The sequence below is a fragment of the Podarcis pityusensis genome, assembly GCF_964106645.2.
Source record: "Podarcis pityusensis genome assembly, chromosome: 7".
NCBI classification, from domain to species: Eukaryota; Metazoa; Chordata; class Lepidosauria; order Squamata; family Lacertidae; genus Podarcis; species Podarcis pityusensis.
In genome coordinates, this window is record NC_138031.1 from 3,499,831 (window position 1) to 3,518,936 (window position 19,106).

General features: G+C 48.6%; 1 protein-coding gene across 3 annotated transcripts in view; it reads left to right on the top strand.

Moving 5' to 3' along the window:
• ARHGAP39 (Rho GTPase activating protein 39) overlaps positions 1 to 19,106 on the top strand; it is a 205,491-nt gene that overhangs the window by 158,264 nt on the left and 28,121 nt on the right. For 2 of the 3 annotated variants that reach the window (XM_081012535.1, XM_081012534.1), the window contains exons 5-6: positions 843 to 1,404; positions 7,992 to 8,084. In XM_081012535.1, coding sequence (XP_080868661.1) covers positions 843 to 1,404; positions 7,992 to 8,084 — 655 coding nt within the window. The remainder of the gene's footprint in view (positions 1 to 842; positions 1,405 to 7,991; positions 8,085 to 19,106) is intronic. The other variant, XM_081012536.1, reaches the window with a different exon arrangement.

A 19,106-nucleotide genomic window follows, 5' to 3' on the forward strand; every position in this document is an offset into this window, starting at 1 on the left:
GAAACAATAAAGTCACCCAAAAGGAAAATGCTATCGAAAAGTTAAAATAACAGACTAAAAACAGATTAAAACTCGCAACAGCTTTCTTAGCATCTGGAGAGTCCTTTACGAACAAAACCATTTTTAGCAGGCACCAGAAAGAATATAGTGATATCGTAGAGTTGCAAAGGGACCTCAAGGGTCATCTAGTCCAACTGAAATTATCGTGAAGTTAACTTTTTATATTTGGGCAACTTTTCTTCTGTACTTTATTGGAAGGAGAAAAACGACCATTTCCTTAATAACAATTTAAACAATTTATTTAACTAAAACAATAACATTATAACATATGTATCCATGTTTGTTAACTGATGTGGTTAAACATTTTTTAAAAAAAAACTTAGACTGAGTTTTAGCACACATGAAAAACTTAAAGCAAATCCTTATTTCCTGATAAATAGCCTTTGGACTATAATGTAATTTAAATAGAAAACTATCTTTAGAAAGATATTTTCCTGCAATAGCATTTTATTTTAAAAATCAGTTTGTTAACTGATGCGATTAAACATTTTAAAAAAAAACTTAGACTGAGTTTTAGCACACATGAAAAACTTAAAGCAAATCCTTATTCCCTGATAAATAGCCTTTGGACTATAATGTAATTTAAATAGAAAACTACCTTTAGAAAGATATTTTCCTCCAAAAGCATTTTATTTTAAAAATCCAATTTTAAAAATCCGATTTCAATAAATAACCCGATTTTTCTTTTTTTAAATCATTGATTTTTATCCACCCTGGACCTTAGAGGCAGGTGGTCCTGCCCGCTTCGTCACTCTTGCCTTGTCTCTCTGTCCCCCTTCCAGTCGGAGGACCTGGGCGCCTGCGCGCAGTTTGAGAGCAGCCGCCAGAACCGGAACATGATGCCTAGCACCAGCTGTGTCTTCCCCACCTTCAACCTGCGAAAGCCTTCCTCAGAGACGGACATCGAGAACTGGGCCTCCAAGCACTTCAACAAGCACACGCAGGGCCTCTTCCGCCGCAAAGTCTCCATCGCCAACATGCTGGCCTGGAGCAGCGAGTCCATCAAGAAGCCCATGATCATGACCACCGACCGCAACGTCAAGAAGGAAGCGTGCGAGATCTTCAAGCTCATCCAGATGTACATGGGGGACCGGAGGGCCAAGGCGGACCAGCTCAACGTGGCCCTGGAGATCGCCACCAAGGGCTGGAGCATGCAGGGCCTCCGGGACGAACTCTACATCCAGCTGTGCCGCCAGACCACCGAGAACTTCCGCTACGAGAGCCTTGCGCGGGGCTGGGAGCTCATGTCCATCTGCCTGGCTTTCTTCCCTCCCACGCCCAAGTTCCACTCCTACCTGGAAGGGTACATCTACAGGCACATGGATCCGGTGAACGACACGAAAGGTAAGGCAGCGAGGAAGGGGGAAGGGCACACCTCGTCAGCTCAAGGTGTTAGGAAACGCTGGCTGCCCTTTTCCGAGGCTCAGCAAAATCCAGCGTGAGATCTGGCACGAAACGAGTTTGGTGGCTCTTGAACAAGACATTGGTGGCTCTTGAACTAGACACAAAGGATGAGGATTTCTTTCTTTTCAGCTTATATAATAATAATAATAATAATAATAATAATAATAATAATAATAAATTATACCCCGCCCATCTGGCTGAGTTTCCCCAGCCACTCTCGCCTTTCCCCCGATAATATCGACCAAGTAAAATAACCCGAAAGGGTAAGGGCTGGAATAGTTGCTTCGTTCCTGTAAAACAGCCACCTTCTGTAAAACACGGTTAATGACAGAAAATAGGCCGAGCAGCACAACTGCAAGAAAAGTCATATTATGAAATTTCACAAAGCAGTCAAAGCACTCATAATCCGCCAAACAATGTTAGCAACATTAGCAAGCTTCGCAACAAAAAGCAAGCAGAGCACTGTTGAATTTTGATGGTGCCCTTGCGCTGGGGGCTGTTTCCAGATGGGTTTTGTCCTGGTAGATTTAAGGCATGGGTAGGCAAACTAAGGCCCGTGGGCCAGATCTGGCCCAATTGCCTTCTAAATCCAGCCCGCAGACGGTCTGGGAATCAGCATGTTTTTACATGAGTAGAAGGTGTGTTTCTATTTAAAATGCATTTCTGGGTTATTTGTGGGGCATGGGAATTTGTTCATCCCCCCCCCCCCAAAATATATAGTCTGGCCCCCCACAAGGTCTGAGGGACAGTGGACCAGCTCCCTGATGAAAAGGTTTGCTGACCCCTGGTTTAAGGTCTGGTTGGAATCTGAAGAAATGACCTCACTGCCCCTGAGTAGGCATTTGGGAGCCCCTGAGTCAAAAGCGAAGACCAAAGAGGGTGGGGCTCTGACCCCCCCCCTTCCCTCGGGAACGTCAGCTGCTGCCTCTTTTGCAAAGTTGCGTTTCACCCTCATCCTGCTAAACTGCGTCATTTCCCTACAAATGTCAGCTGCAATATGGCAGTCCTTGAATCATCAGCGAGCTCATCCCCCCTCCCTTTTGCAATAGGGCTCTGCAGTTAAAGCTGCTAATTGGCTATCCTAGGCTCTCTTAACACACGGCTGTTATTCTAAATCATTAAGCAGCAAACCGCATCCCGGCTCCCCACCGAAGGCCCTCCCTCAGCTAATGTTCTCCGCCTGATGAGCAGCAGGGGGGAAATGATTTCATTAACGAGATGTAGAAATGCGTTGCTCCCTTGCCTTTTGCCCTTGGAGACAGTCTCCTTCGGACCGAACAGGATACACGACCTCCACATGGCCCCTTTCTGCAGTTCACCATGCAGGAAGCAAGTCCAGCCCGAAACTTGCTTTTTTTACGCTGCTGCCTTCGGCTCCACTTGAGGACGGCAAGTCCCTAGTCCTCATTGTCTTGCAGAAGGCGGGCTTCGTAAAAAACGCAGGAAGAAACGGCAGCGGGGGAAACGGGATAGCTCAGTCCTGGAACCCCCCGCTTTGCATGCAGGAGGTCTAGAAATGCAATTATTGGCCTGGCCAGTTGGAAGGAATCTTGGTTAGCAAGGCTGGTCTGTGAAGCATCAGGAAAGCTGCCATCAGTCTGGACTGTTTGCAAAAAGGCCTTTCAGCTAAAAGAAGTGTGGCAAGGGAGAAGCGATAGCAGCTGACAGGGATTCTTCAGCTGAGATTCCTGCACTGCAGGGGGTTGGACTAGATGATCCTTGGATCCCTCCCAACGCTACAATTCCACGATTCTTTGAATGGTTGGCTGGGAAAGGGCAGCCCAAATCATCAAGGGTTTGGAGCAGCTCCCCATTTGAGGAAACATCTAAAACATTTGGGGCTTTAAAGTTTAGAATGATGGCTCCCAAATAGCAGTGCCACACCCCACACCCCCGTCAGACAACTTATAAATCGCTGAGGGTCTTAATGACCACTTAATAATTTTTCTGCCGGTTGTAGCAACCCTGAAGCAGCCTTCAGATGTCTTCTAAAAGTCAGGTGCAGTGGATGCTTGGGTTGCGAACGTGATCCATGTGGGATGCACGTTCGCGACCCGCAGCAATCGCAACCCACAGAGGCGTTGCGTTTTGGCCTTCTGCGCATGCGCATAGCGCAATTTAGCACTTCTGCACATGTGCAACCGCCGAAACCCGGAAGTAACCCGTTCCGGTACTTCAGCGGTCCGTAACCCAAAATAACACAACCTGAAGCTTCTGTAACCTGAGGTATGACTGTAGTTGTTTATTTCCTTGACATCTGATGGGAGGGCGTTTCACAGGGCAGGCGCCACCACCAAGAAGGCCCTCTGCCTGGTTCCCTGTAACTTGGCTTCTTGCAGTGAGGGAACTGCCAGAAGGCCCTCGGAGCTGGACCTCAGTGTCCGGGCAGAACGATGGGGGTGGAGACGCTCCTTCAGGGATACTGGGCCGAGGCCGTTTAGGGCTTTCAAGGTCAGCACCAACACTTTGAATTGTGCCCAGAAACGTATTGGGAGCCAGTGTAGGTCTTTCAAGACCGGTGTTATGTGGTCTCGGCGGCCACTCCCAGTCACCACTCTGGCAGCTGCATTCTGGATTAGTTTTAGTTTCTGGGTCATCTTCAAAAGTAGCCCCACGTAGAGCGCATTGCAAAGGCCCAAGTGAGAGATAACCAGAGCATGCACCACTCTGGCCAAACAGGGCACAAGTGGGTAGGGTTTCAGCCTGCCTTGCTGGCTTTTAAAATTTGACATGGAAACAGAAGAGCAGTAATTAGGCGTGATAATTGAATAGAAACTCCAGCTTCAGAGGCAATGCACCTCAGGCTGCCAGCTGATGGAGAGCAAGCAACAAGGGAAGGCCATTGTCTCCTTGCCCCGCTTAAGGGACACCCAGAGGCATCTGTCTGGCCCCTCTGGGAAATGAGGTGTCAGGCTTTCATTTCTGACATTGCTGAAGAGACAGCGATTCCCGCCAGCAAAATCCCATTTCTCCTGGCTGGTCTTGACCGGTTGGGAGGAACATAGATCCACAATGCAGCTGTTTACCCTCTGCTTAGGGTGCCAATCCATGCCAACCAGCCAAGGCTGAGCCTCCTATAACCTGCAATGTTGTTGGAAAGAGGTTCTGCAATTCTGTCTGAGCGTGCTTGATTTTACCTGCAAAGAAGGTGGCAAACCCATTGTAGCAGGCAGGGCTTATTGTGGGATATCAGTAACTATCGGGCACGTTGAGTAGACTGGCCTAAGGAGCAGTACTCCTTTCTTTCTTTCCTTCCGCCCACACACGACCCGGATTTCAAAGCCGGTTGCCGTGCTGATAATTACCATTGAGAATTTGCTACGCATGCAACGGCCCCCCCCTCTGGTTTGCAAATTAGCCTGGAGCAGGAAGGGTGCTGATTGGTCGAGCGGCCGCGATGCCGCCAGCACACAGTCGTGTCATCCTCATGCAATAGGGGGGTAACAGTGGGATTCTCTGTCTTTTCCTCTCTCTCAAATATGAATCTGGGGGCAGAGAGTGAATAATGGGGAAAGGGCTCTTCGCTCGCTTTATCCAGGGGAGTGGAACGGTTTCAAAAGGGGAATAATAATAATAATAATAATAATAATAAAAAATTATTTATACCCCGCCCATCTGGCTGGGTTTCCCCAGCCACTCTAGGCGGCTTCCAACAAAACACTAAAATACAATAACCTATTAAACATTAAAAGCTTCCCTAAACAGGGCTGCCTTCAGATGGCTTCTAAAAGTCAGGTAGTTATTTTTCTCTTTGACATCTGGTGGGAGGGCGTTCCACAGGGTGGGCGCCACCACCGAGAAGGCCCTCTGCCTGGTTCCTGGTAACTTGGCTTCTCGCAATGAGGGAATCGTCAGAAGGCCCTCGGAGCTGGACCTCAGTGTCCAGGCAGAACGATGGTGGTGGAGACGCTCCTTCAGGTATACAGGACCAAGGCCATTTAGGGCTTTCAAGGTCAGCACCAACACTTTGAATTGTGCTCAGAAACGTACTGGGAGCCAGTAGGCACACACAAACCCACCCACGCACCGGGTCTGAGCCACACCGTGAGCACATCAAACTCGTTTCTTGCACATTGTTGCGATCCATTGCTGGATTTTTCTCTCTGGAAGCCTCACAGTTCAGGAGTACCAGTAGTGATCAGCACCACTCTTTCCCGTTCCAGCCACTGGGGAAGAGCTGGCCGCATCTCCACCTGACATATGCCAGTCGAGTCCACGATTCATTTGTATCTGTGCTCCACCCTGTGCCATTTTATGTTAGCAACAGCCGTGCTTTCCCTGCCGCTAGAGTTGTGTCACTTGGAAGAGCTCCTGCACAGTGCCAGCCCAAGGATTCATTCATTCATTCTGTCCCCTTCCACCCCTGAGTAGGATGGATCTGGCCCTGGAGAGAATAGGGGGTCAGGGCTAGTGGTGCCCATCCTTAGTTGAGATTCTTGCATCTGATGGGGGTTGGACTGGATGACCCTTGAGGTTCCCTTCCACCTCTATGATTCTTCAATTCTCCTTTTATCTCTACCATCACGGAGTATTATTTACCTTCAGCGCAATCCTAGATGTCGCCAGGACAGTTATAAAGAGGTTAGGGAGTTCTGTTAAAATCCCAGTGGTTGTTGGTTGTGTGGGCATGTTTAACTCGCCTGGGCAACCTTCCCGAACCTTCTGCCTCCAGGTGTTTGGGGCTACGACTCCATGGGGCTGGTGGGAGGTTGTCGCCCCAGACACTTGGAGAGTCCTAGGATAGGGGAGGCTGTACTGAAGGTATTTCTGGAAGGGTAGAAACTCTCCTCCAGTTGGTCAGCGTACTAAAAAATAGAATAAAATGGCAAAGTGGCCGACTCTGGGGTTACGGCACTCATCTCACTTTATTGGCCGAGGGAGCCGGCGTACAGCTTCCGGGTCATGTGGCCAGCATGACTAAGCCGCTTCTGGCGAACCGGAGCAGCGCACGGAAACGCCGTTTACCTTCCCGCTGGAGCGGTACCTATTTATCTACTTGCACTTTGACGTGCTTTCGAACTGCTAGGTGGGCAGGAGCAGGGACCGAGCAATGGAAGCTCACCCCATCCGTTCCGGAGGCCCGTTCACAACCTGAAAAGTACACAACCCGCGTCTGCACATGCGCGGGTCGCAATTCGCCGCTTCTGCGCATGCACATGACGTCATTTTGCGCATCTGCACACGCGTGAGTGGCAAAACCCGGAAGTAACCCGTTCCGTTACTTCCGGGTCGCCACGGGACGCAACCTGAAAACGCACAACCTGAAGCAAACGTAACTTGAGGTATGACTGTAATATTAAAATGGCAGTCGCGGGTAGCCAGAGATGACGAACCTACAGACAGGTTGAAATCCTGCTGGGATAAAAAATGTAAATTAATAAAGGTGACATTTCATCAGGAAGGGGGTGAGTCAGATCACCTGGGGCGGGGTGGGCCACTGGCCTGATCCAGAAGGCTATTCTTAGATTCCTTTGTGTATCTCATTTCCACCTGAGGTGCTTGGAAAAGCATCCTTCCCCCGGCCCTGATCCCTGGCTCAACATTTCGCCTGAACCAAGGGGGGTGGTTTGTTTTGCTCCAAGCAAACCTGCAGCCAAGATTTGTCCTCAGCTTACAGATCGTGGCTTCTCTGAGCAAGACGCACCAAGCTCCTTGTTTTGGTTGCATCGCATCCTGGCCCCAAACCGTTATTCACCTTCCTGGTTCTCCGTTGCTCTCGCTTGCAGTCATTACGGAGTCAGATATCAATTACTGCGTTAATTGTGACACCATCCTCGTTTCACTATGTGATCCTCGATTGGATGGTCTCATCCACGGGAATAATCCAGAAGCAAGTGGACAGAATGGCGCTAAATAGGTTTGGGAGATTGCAAATTGGGTTATTAGGTTGCTTTTATTTTGATTATATATTTTGCGGTTTTATTCTTTTATTTTGTTCTGTGAACCACCCTGAGACCTCTGGGTAGAGGGTGGTATATTATTCAATATAATAGTAATAATAGTAGTAGTAGTAGTAGTAGTAATAATAATAATAATAATAATAATAATAATAATATATTTGCAATATTTAAACATAGGTGTTTAGGGCTGTGAGGCTCCCGCCCCACCAAAATCACTAGTTTCTACCCCACCAAATTTAAACTCTTAAGACCTTCATCAGGTCCTTAATGCAGACCCACTGCGCCTGTGGAGACGATTGGCTGCAATCGCAGCGGGTTGGACTACATGGCCTTTGGGCTCCCCTCCATCCCAGCAATTCTTCAACGCCACTGGTGCATTCTAGCTCCTCTCCAGTGACACCCAGGTAAGGTGCAGGGAGAAAAGACCTGCCTGAGCCAGCCGGCATTGAAAGCAGAGCTGTCTTGCTCATTTTTTATTTTATTTTTATTTCCTTTATTCTGTTCTTCCTGTGTTTGAAATCCGTACCTACCCCCCCAAAAAACCCACCCCAATCCCTCTCTTTCTCTCTCCCTCTTGCTGTCTTTGTGTTCCATTCCGTGGTCCTCATCGTTCTGTTTGTTCCCCAGTGACTCTGCACATTAAAGAACTCCTGGAAAGGAACAATAAGAAGTCGTCCAAATTGAGAAAGAAACCCAAGCCCTATATGGAGGAACGCCATGGTAGGGTGCGTGTGCTCCTGGAGCACCTCCCTCTCTCCTTTAGATGTAGATGCCAACTCCGCAGCCTTCTCTCTCCTGCAGCTTCCTCGCCTCCACTCGGCTCCCCCCTTATAACATCGCCTTCACGCTTCTCCCCTCTCTGACACCCTTTCTAACAGCTGACGTTTCTGGGTGTCCCTCTCTCTTTCTCTCTTAGCAGCTCTGTGAGCTTGGGGTCAACCACTGCCCGTCGCGCTTCTTTTCCCAGCAGGTGCCGACTTCGGTTCGACCTCCGGAGTCGGGCGGCCGCCGCTCGAGGCTCGGCGCTTGGGGTGGGCACAGCGGCTCCTCATCACGCCGGCATGGAGGGGATCCCGAAAAGGGGTCGCCCGCTGGCTCTGTAGCTCATCTCCGGCCGGTCACCCAGGCAGGGCTTGTTTGCATGTCACACGGCGGCGTTGCACTTGGATACTGCGCCGTATCTGACCACAAAACCCAGCTGGCTGTTGCGCACATGTTCTGCGGGTTCTGTGGACTTGAATGGTTGCAGCTGCGAGAAATATTATTATCCCCGATGATGATGATGATGATGATGATAATAATAATAATAATAATAATGACAATTATCTTAGCCTGCGATTCCTTCATTGCAGGGTGTTAGACTTGATGACCCCTTTTTTTGCTGGCGGCGGGGGGGGGGGGTTTCCCTCCAGCTCTACAATTTTACTGTGGTACTGTGGGATCCGTTCCGGAGGCCCATCCGTAACGTGAAAAGCCCTCAACTCGAAGCGCCGCGTCTGCAAAGGGACGTGGCAGGATTTGGCGCTTCTGTGCATGCCATAGCTGTCAACGTTTCCCCCTTTTTAAGGGAAATTCCCTTATTCCGAATAGGATTCCTCGCAAGAAAAGGGGAAAGTTGACAGCTATGATACATGCGCGAGCGGCAAAACCTGGAAGTAACCCATTCCGGTACTTCCGGGTTGCTGAGGGACGCAAGACGAAAACACGCAACCTGAAGCGGACGTAACATGAGGTATGACTGTATGTTTCTGTGACCTTTGGTGCCCAAAGCGCTTTGGCCCAGCAATCCTTACAACGTCCCTGTAAGGTAGTGCAGCGGCGACATCCATCCATTGTGGACAGGAGCAGAGACAGTGCATGTTAAAGTTGGCTGATGGATCCATGGCAGAGGTGAGGTTTTTAGGAGAGAACATCTACCTTACCGCTTGGTGATGGAGCTAATTCTGCGCGCAGAATTTCCCTAGGTTCATTCTGGCTTACCGAAGGACCCAGGAAATTCAAAAGCAGCCGATGATGTCGGAATCCACTCCTTTGCTACTCCTGGATAGCTCAGTTGGTGAGAACATGGTGCTGATAACGCCAAGGCTGCCGGTTCAGTCCCCGTATGGGGCAGCTGCATAGTTCTGCATCGCAGGGGGGTTGAGATAGATGATCCTTCAGGGTCCCTTCCAACTCTACTCTCCTGTGATTCAGCCGCTGAATGTGGAAGGTGATGTTCTCTGCTTCTCACGGCTAGCAGTCCTGCTCATCTATCGGTTGTTTGGTGTGTGTTTCTCTTGAACTTTCTCAGGTGGGATCCGTCTGAGCATCCAGTGGAGGTGAGTTCCACAGGTAGATAACGTGGTAAAGGGCCGTAGCTGAGCAGCGGCGGGAGGTGGGGGCATAGCTCAGTGTTAGAGCATCTGCTTTGCATGTGGAAGGTCCAACTCAGTTTTAGAAACTGTACCTTTTAGGTACAGAAACTTTTTTGTACCTTTTAGGTACCTTTTAGGTACAGAAACCTTTTAGAAACTGTACCTTTGAGTCCTCAATCCTTTATTACTGCGCTTTGCTTCACCTAGGTCGAGCTAGGATTATAATATTTCAGAATTTTTGGGACTTTCTTTGAATTTGGTCATTTAAGGTTTATGATTTCTCTTATTGCCTTCTGAGGAAACTGAATAGTTCAGTGAAACGAGATTTGTAGCCGGCATCCCGTTAAGACTTTGTTCAATTCTAGGTTTTTCTAATTTTCCCCTTAAACTTTTTGATTAATATTTCTAGTCGATTACTTCTCGTTTCAGGGATTTTCACAGTATTTCATTTGTTTTGTGTAATGTCTCGGTTCCGTGACTGTCTTTTTTCTATTGCACACCATGGTAAGAGCTGTTTGGCGGTGAAACGGGCTCCCTTGGAGGTTTTTAGGCAGAGGTTGGCTGGCCACTTGCCAGAGATGCTTTATCTGTGATTCCTGCACTTCAGGGGGTTGGACTAGATGACCCCACGGGGTCCCTTCCAACTCTGTGGCTGCCGTAGAGAAGACCAGGATTCATCAGCCTTAGCCGGTGAATTCCAGCCGCGTCGCCTCGCCTCTAATCTCGCTTCCCTCCCCCTGCACCTGTTTGAACAAGCCTTCCTAATTTATTTAAAGCGTGCGCATTAACCGAAGGAGATTGTGCTGTAATTAACTGGAGCTGGTTAACGGGGAGGCCTGGATCTTCCTTGCAGGTGTGCATAACCTCATTTATAGAGCCGAGTCTGTGTTTAAAAATATCCGTGTGCTGAATGTCGTGCAGTCGTGGACCGAAGGCTACCTTGGGGATTCTTCTGTTTTTATTTTCTAAAAACGACATCTCTTCGCAACCCTAGTAAGGAACATTTCCGAGGGTGTTTTCTCGGCGTTGCTTTTTGCCTCTTAATCCCTAGCGTTCAGAACCAAGGCTGGATGGCGGTGCAAAGAGGAGTGGCATCCGTTTCACATTTTGCCAAAGCGAATGGTCTGCGAAGAGTTACAGCTGAAGGGGGCTTGTCCCAAGACCCCTTTATAGGGCTGGGGTACCAACCTAAAATCATTCCATAGGAACACGGGGAGCTGCCTTGTCCTGGATGCTTTAGCTGAGATTTCTGCATTCCCGGGGGTTGGTCTTGATGCTCCTTGGGGGTCCCATCTAGGTCAGCGTTGCCCACCCGCTGTGGGAACCACTGAACTAGATGGATCTTCGGCCTGATCCAGCAGAACTTTTCTGACGTCTAGCCCTAGAGGGTGCACAGGGGTCTTGGAGTCCTCTGAAAGCGTTCCAGGGATCAGAGATTCTTAGAAGACTGGAGTAAATATATGAACTACAGTGGTGCCCCGCAAGACGAATGCCTCGCAAGACGAAAAACCCGCTAAACGAAAGGGTTTTCCGTTTTTCGATGAGCTTCACAAGACGAATTTCCCTATGGGCTTGCTTCGCAAGACGAAAACGTCTTGCAAGTCTTGCGATTTTTTTCGCTTTCCCCCCCCTTTTTCTAAGCCGCTAAGCCGCTAATAGCCTTTTAGCCGCTAAGCCTTTAATAGCCGCTGAACCGCTAAACCGCTAATAGCGCTAATCCGCTAAGCCGCTAATAGGGTTGCTTCGCAAGACGAAAAGACCGCTAGACGAAGAGACTCACGGAACAGATTATTTTCATCTTGCGAGGCACCACTGTATTTGAAAAGTAATTCTGATGAACAGATGACGTTGGTAGGTAGGACTGCAAGAAGTTTTGTAAGGTGGATTGTTTGAAATACTGCAAGAAAGACTATGAAAAGAATTATTAGTTAAGGATAGTTAAATGTAATATAGAAATTAAGAAATGCAGGATAAGTGATAAGGAATGGAAAATCATCAGAGGTGTGGACGGAAGTCAAAAATATTGTATAAGATGATAAGATATGTTGTATGATTGTTGGAACTGATATGTTAAAAAATGAATAAAAATGTGTGTGTGTGTGTGTGTATATATATATATATATATATATATGAGAGAAAGCGTTCCAAAGCAATGCTGACAGCAGGATTCTCATTCCTCTGTTTTTCCCTCTCTTCCGCTCCGATGTCATAACCGTTAGGCAGAAACTTGACCCGCTGTCATTCCTGGCTATTTTTGGACCTGTCCCCCTCAACAGTATTCAGCAGATATTGCGGACCACGTTGTCCTGGAGTTGGAGCGGGGAGAGGCGTTGCTCTTGCTTCCAGCTCAGCCCATTAAAAGTCGGATGGTTTTATTGCTAGCAGGTTTGCAGCCCGTCCTGAGCATTGCAACAGCTTCAGTTTCCTGCCCAGAGAGACCACCTCTCGGGGAATCAGTTGCACCATTCGCAGGAACATAAAAGCCTGCTCCCCAGAGACCGTGAAAGGAGAAACTCTCCGCTCTCTGGCTCGATCAAAGAGGGCTGAAAAGGAGTTTTTGTTTGGGTTTCCAGACCTGGTTTTGCCTGTGGGTGGAAGCTTGGAACAGGAGACGTTCCCACTCTTTCATTTTTTGAAAAAGGAAAAAGGCCAGCCTGTTGGAGATCAGTAACCTTACCCTTCGTTTTTCACGTGGGAAGGCATTCCGGAGTAATAGTTTCATGTGCAAAGACCCAAAAGCTGCAGCGTAAGCGGAGGCAGAAGTCTGTCCTGAGCACAGGAACTTTTCCTCCAAGTCGGCTTCCTTGTCCTGCTCCCATAAGCCCCACCTCGTGCCCCCCAGCAAGCGCGTCCCTGCTCCCCATAAGTCATAACATTCTGGGCAGAGGTCATGGTTTAAGCCTGTGGTTCCCAAATCTTTTTCGGGCCACTGTCTCCTTGGTTCCATAAACACATTCCCAGTGCCCCCTACTCTCTAAAGAGGGGAGCAGGAGGCGCTGTGGTTTAAATCGCCTCTTGGGCTTGCCGATCAGAAGGTTGGCAGTTCGAATCCCTGCAAGGGGGCGAGCTCCCATTACTCTGTCCCAGCTCCTACCAACCTAGCAGTTCGAAAGCATGCCAGTGCAAGTAGATAAATAGGTACCATTCTGGTGGGAAGGTAAATAGCGTTTCTGTGCACTGTGGTTTCCGTCACGGTGTCCTGCTGTGCCAGAAGTGGTTTAGTCCTGCCGGCCACATGACCCGGAAAGCTGTTTGTGGCCTGAAAGTGAGATGAGCTCCGCAACCCCATAGTCTCCTTTGACTGGACTGAACCGTCCAGGGGTCCTTTACCTTTACCTTACCCTCTAAAGAACATTATTCTAAAGAATAGTATCTGAAGAAGTGTGCATGCACACGAAAGCTCATACCAATAACAAACTTGGTTGGTCTCTAAGGTGCTACTGGAAGGAATTTTTTTTATATTATTCAGAATAGCAGTTTGCATGACCCAGTAAGGAAGATAATAAACACATTAAAATCCAAACCGGTAATAATTAATTATACATTTATTCAAAATCTAGTTAAAATGTTTATTGCAATCAATTTGACAACATGTATGAACTTGATCTAGTGATATGAGCTTCTCAAAGTCTGATATTCATGCCTCCAGCGCTGTCCTGCGGCCCCTTGGCTCTTAATGCCCCCCCCCCAGGGTTCCCAATTTGGGAAATCACTCTAGGAACCTCTGGGTTAAGCCCAAACCTGGGGTGGGAGAACCTCAGGGCCAGGTGTGGCCCTCCAAACCTCTCTACCTGGCCCCTGGGACTCTCCTCAGGCCACGCCTTCTCAAGCTGTTGTTTAGTCGTTAAGTCGTGTCCGACTCTTTGTGACCCCCTGGACCAGAGCACGCCAGGCCCTCCTGTCTTCCACTGCCTCCCGCAGTTTGGTCAAACTCATGCTGGTAGCTTCGAGAACACTGTCCCACCATCTCGTCCTCTGTCGTCCCCTTCTCCTTGTGCCCTCCATCTTTCCCAACATCAGGGTCTTTTCCAGGGAGTCTTCTCTTCTCATGAGGTGGCCAAAGTCTTGGAGCCTCAGCTTCACGAACTGTCCTTCCAGTGAGCACTCAGGACTGATTTCCTTCAGAATGGAGAGGTTTGATCTTCTTGCTGTCCATGGGACTCTCAAGAGTCTCCTCCAGCACCTTCTCAAGCTACATGTCCCCAAGTCACAGCCTTCCCTTGCCAAACTCTGCACCCTCTTCAGGTGCTTTTACCTGGATGCGATGGTGCCTCTTGGATGGAGAGGGAAGTGTTTGTCTTTGCAAAGCTCCAGTGTAGCTCATTGTAGAAACTGCAGAATAAGAGTCGCATCCGCCCAACCCATGTTTCACCACTTGCCCTTCTCGCCTCCACTGGCGTTCGGCCCTGTGAGACCTGCCCACAAGGGAATGCAACCCTCAGCGTGGCAAAGGTTCCCCACTTCTTGCATAAGCCATTGTTTACCGTACACAAGCAAGATTTTCCCTTTTACCGTGTCCAAGCAGATTTTCAGGGCAGGTGGAAGGAAGTCCCTCTTTTTTATATATATTTATTAATTTTATAATAACAAAAGCCCCCAAAACACATCACAATCAAAATTTTAAATCATACATCTTCATTGACTTCGCTCCACTCCCCCATTATTTTATACTTATTCATGCACATCCATAAAATCTTAACTATCCCATTTTAAAACCTTATTCATGTTGTTACAAGCAACCTTTAAAAGTTCAGCTAATGTAAAAACCTATACACAAAGCTTGCAAAATATGACTTAAACGTCCCCCCCCCCTTTTTTTTAAAAAAAGAGAACATTGTCCTTTTTCTTTCTAGGGTTTCAAATTATCTAATATGTCCTGCATAGTTCATTAGTTGTTTTTGCCAATCTCCTTTATTTTCTCTGGCCTTGGCTTCTTCCTTCTATAGGGATGGGATGGTCTTGGCCTGGCGTCCACTCTCAGATGCAGGAACAAAGTCTTTTGCATGGTAAACCCGTTAAGTCCTGTGCCTTTCAAAATCATAGCTTCTGGTTTTTTTTAACAAAAGTCATTTTCAACATTCTCTTCAAATCTTGATATATCACTTCCCAGGTGGAAGAAAGTCCCTTTTTGTGCAGTGCAGAATTACTGTGGAATTCCCTCTGCCAGGAAATCATGATGGCCATCAAGCTGGGTGGTTTTAAAAGAGGACTGGGCATTCTGGATTAAAATCCTAAAGGTTATTAATGAAATTTTTGAAGTGAAGCTTTCAATAGACTTTGATTTCATGACAATGGATATACTTGGAAACACGGCTATAGAGAAAGGTGACCAGTCTACCTTCAAAGCTATGATATTAGCAAGAAAGGCACCGATAGCTTTAGGTTGGAAAGATAGAGAAAAATGGACAGTAGAGGCATGGAATAGTTATTTGTTTGAACTTATTCAGTCAGACATTGTCGTAGTCACGTCACAGGAAACAACGTGGAAGGTCAAGTCCACCACGATAAGGAACAGATGGCACCCCTATCTTCAATGGATAAAAGTTACTGGAACAAAAGACATTCGGTGGAAACTAAAGACGCTATGCCTGTGGCTGAGGATAATTGTTTGAACCCTTCCAATGGATATTGGAAAAAATTGTACGTGAAATTTAAAAATTGGAAGGAGATAATATAATGTATGTAAAAATCCTGAACTCAAATTAAAATAGAATAGAATAGAATAGCATGTGTTGTTGTTGTTTAGTCGTTTAGTCGTGACCGACTCTTCCAGTGGCGTAGCGTGGGGGGTGCAGGGGGGCCTGGCCGCACCGGGCGCAACTTCTGTGGGTTAGGGTTAGGGGGCGCAAATTACTTGCCTTGCCCCGGGTGCTGACAACCCACGCTACGCCACTGGACTCTTCGTGACCCCATGGACCAGAGCACGCCAGGCACTCCTGTCTTCCACTGCCTCCCGCAGTTTGGTCAAACTCATGCTGGTAGCTTCAAGAACACTGTCTCACCATCTCGTCCTCTGTCGTCCCCTTCTCCTTGTGCCCTCCATCTTTCCCAACATCAGGGTCTTTTCCAGGGAGTCTTCTCTTCTCATGAGGGGGCCAAAGTCTTGGAGCCTCAGCTTCAGGACCTGTCCTTCCAGTGAGCACTCAGGGCTGATTTCCTTAGGAATGGAGAGGTTTGATCTTCTTGCAGTCCATGGGACTCTCAAGAGTCTCCTCCAACACTCCTTCATGGCCATGGCAAAGGGGCTTGAATAACTCGGAGAAGCTATGAACTATGCCATGCAGGGCCACCCAAGATGGACAGGTCATAGTGGAGAGTTTTGACCAAACATGATCCACCTGGAGCAGGAACCAGCAAGCCACTCCAGTATCCCTGCCAAGAAAACTCCATGGACAAAGACAACAGGCATATAAAAGAATAGAATAGGACTGGGCAAATTCATGGAGGAGGAGAGGGCACTCAATGGCCGGTAGCCCTGATACCTGTGCTCTGCCTCTGCGGTTCGAGGCAGCAATGTTTCTGAATACCAGGAGGGGAGACTGCTCCTGTGTTCGAATCCTGATCCTGCGTTTCCCTTTGGTCAGCCACTGTGAGAACAGGGTGCTGGACTCAATGGGTCCCTGGCCTGATCCAGCCATCTCTCCTTGTGTCCTTACTGCTTTTGCATCTTGACGTCTCCTCCCGGTGAGCAGCTGCTTCTTTCCAAAGCCACTGGAAATATCACTGTTGTGCTCCTGCTGCTGTTAGTCACTGTGCCTTGCTCTGGAGGCCCTTTGATGGAGATCCTAGCTAGACTGAGCACCGGGGACCCTTGTCCTCTTCCTTTCTGGCAGATCTGGATCTTGCCTCTTCCCCAGCCCCTGGACACATCGATGTGTCAGCGTCGCCCAGAGATCCCAAGAAGCAGAGGAAGACAAGCGGAACAAACAAGGCTTTGCCAAGACAGCCGGCACTGGGGGAGCTGACCCCTTCCGACCCTGCTCACAAGGAGACCTCCCTGGCGAGCTCCAGATTTGTTTTTTTTCTGTGGGGAAGATGTCTGGAGAAAGAACTGTCCTGGATTTTCAAACGCCCAAGGAATTTAATGTGGTTCAGAGCAGGCGAGGTCTCTTTCTGCATTGCTTTTCCAGAGCAATGGTAGATCTGAGGCTAGGGATGGACAGAATCTGTATTCCCTTCTGCATGGAACGGACGTCCTGATGAGAGCACAGGGTTCGGGATATGGGGTGAGATGGGCTTTATTGTATCCTGGTCTGAAGGTGCACAGGGTTTAATGTACCCTATTTATGGGACCGCCTCTCCTGGTATGCCCTGCAGAGGACCTTAAGGTCCATAGTTTAGAGGTCCCGGGCCCTAAGGAAGTCAGATTATCCTCCACCAGGGCCAGGGCCTTTTCAGTGATGGCTCCGACCTGGTGGAATGCTCTGTCCCAGGAGACCAGGGCCCTGCAGGATTTAACCTCCTTCCGTCGGGCCTGTAAGACAGAGCTATTCTGCCTGGCTTTCAATTTGAACTTAGCCTGATCTTTTAATCCCCTTCCTTCCCCCCCCTCCCCTTTTATGAAGATCACCCACTCTGAGACCCCACAGCTAATTCTTCCCTGGTCTCCTCACTGGCCTAAATAGGACTAATTTAGCTGGCTAGCCCTGGTGATCATCCAATGTTTATTGGATGGATTTCCCCCCTAAATTGATTTTTGATTTGATTGTTATTCACGTTTTATACCGTATTTTATGCTGGTTTTTTTGTAGTATCAATTAAGTGTTTTAAATTTGTTGTTAGCCGCCCTGAGCCCGGTTTTCTGAACCGGGAAGGGCAGGGTATAAATAAAAATTTATTATTATTTATTATGAAACTTAGCTCAGTAGCTAATACGGCAGCCGCTGCAAGTCTTCAGAACTGGCAGTGGCGATAATCTTCCCCAGTCAGCAGTGTGTGTTAAACTGCGGAACTCCCTCCCACAGGTGATGGTCAGCAACTTGTACAGCTTTAAAAGAGAATTGGACAAATTCACAGAGATGGAGGAGAGGACTATCGATGGCACCTGTAGCAATGCCAGCGCCACCGATCAAAGCGGAAATTAAGAGCCCCGGCTTTGCCCAAGGCTTCCCTCGCCCTTTGTCATCTCACTTCAGATCTCAACTGTGCCTTCGGTCCCCATGAGAAAATTGATGTGTGGTTGCTTTGCAAATATTTGCCTCTCTGGCTGTTTTCTCTTTCTGCCCACCTCGCCTTTCCAGCTCTCCTAGTTGCATCCTAAAGGGAAAGGAATGTGATCTTGGCTGTTGAGGTAGGGAAAAGAGACACAAGAGTGCTATGCTGGTTGGATTTGACTATCCCAAAAGGTCCGCTGTCTCTCTGCATTTTCCCACACCCCAGGAAATCCACAGAAATCGATTTGCACAGCTTTCCTGCTGAGGTGGAAGAGCTGTCCTGGGGACTCATCCTCCGGGTGGGACTTAACTGGAGCCCCAAAGCTTCTCCTTTGTTTTTAAAAGGAACCACCGCCTTCTGATTTTAAATATTCACTTAAAGGTAAAGGTCCCCTGACCATTAGGTCCAGTCGTGGCCGACTCTGGGGTTGCGGTGCTCATCTCGCTTTACTGGCCGAGGGAGCCAGCGTACAGCTTCCAGGTCATGTGGCCAGCATGACTAAGCCACTTCTGGCGAACCAGAGCAGCGCACGGAAGCGCACTTGGCCACGTGACTTCTGGGAGTCAAAGGGTCCCTGCCTGTTAGCTGCCGCTGCCGCCACCACACGGCATTTCTGCTGCCCAAGATGCTCCTCTGTGAGCAAGGCTGTGTCTTTAATTGGATTACCAGTCGCAGGGGGCCTGTGCGGCCAGCATATTAATAGCCACCCTTTCAGGAAGATCAGAGCTCTTGGTCACATGCTCACAGCCCTCCAGGGTGACTTGAAGGTCACTCTGTGGATGGATTTTCTCTCGTGTGGGATTTGGCCATCCGAAATCCCTACGGGAATCTAGCCACGGTGCTGTCCGCATGCTGGGTTCGTGATCTTCCAGGAAATGACATTCCCAAGGCAGCTTCTGGGCTTCATTGCCTTGTTGGTTTGCAAGAATTTGGATAACCCGTTCCGATGATTGCATAGCAGGGTATCAGAGAATACAGAGCCCCTCTTGCATTATTTAAGGTTTCTCCACCATGAACTTATTGGGACGCGGGTGGCGCTGTGGGTTAAACCACAGAGCCTAGGACTTGCCGATCAGAAGGTCGGGGGTTCGAATCCCCACAACGGGGTGAGCTCTTGTTGCTCGGCCCCTGCTCCTGCCAACCTAGCAGTTCAAAAGCACGTCAAAGTACAAGTAGATAAATAGGTACCACTCCAGCGGGAAGGTAAACGGTGTTTCTGTACGCTGCTCTGGTT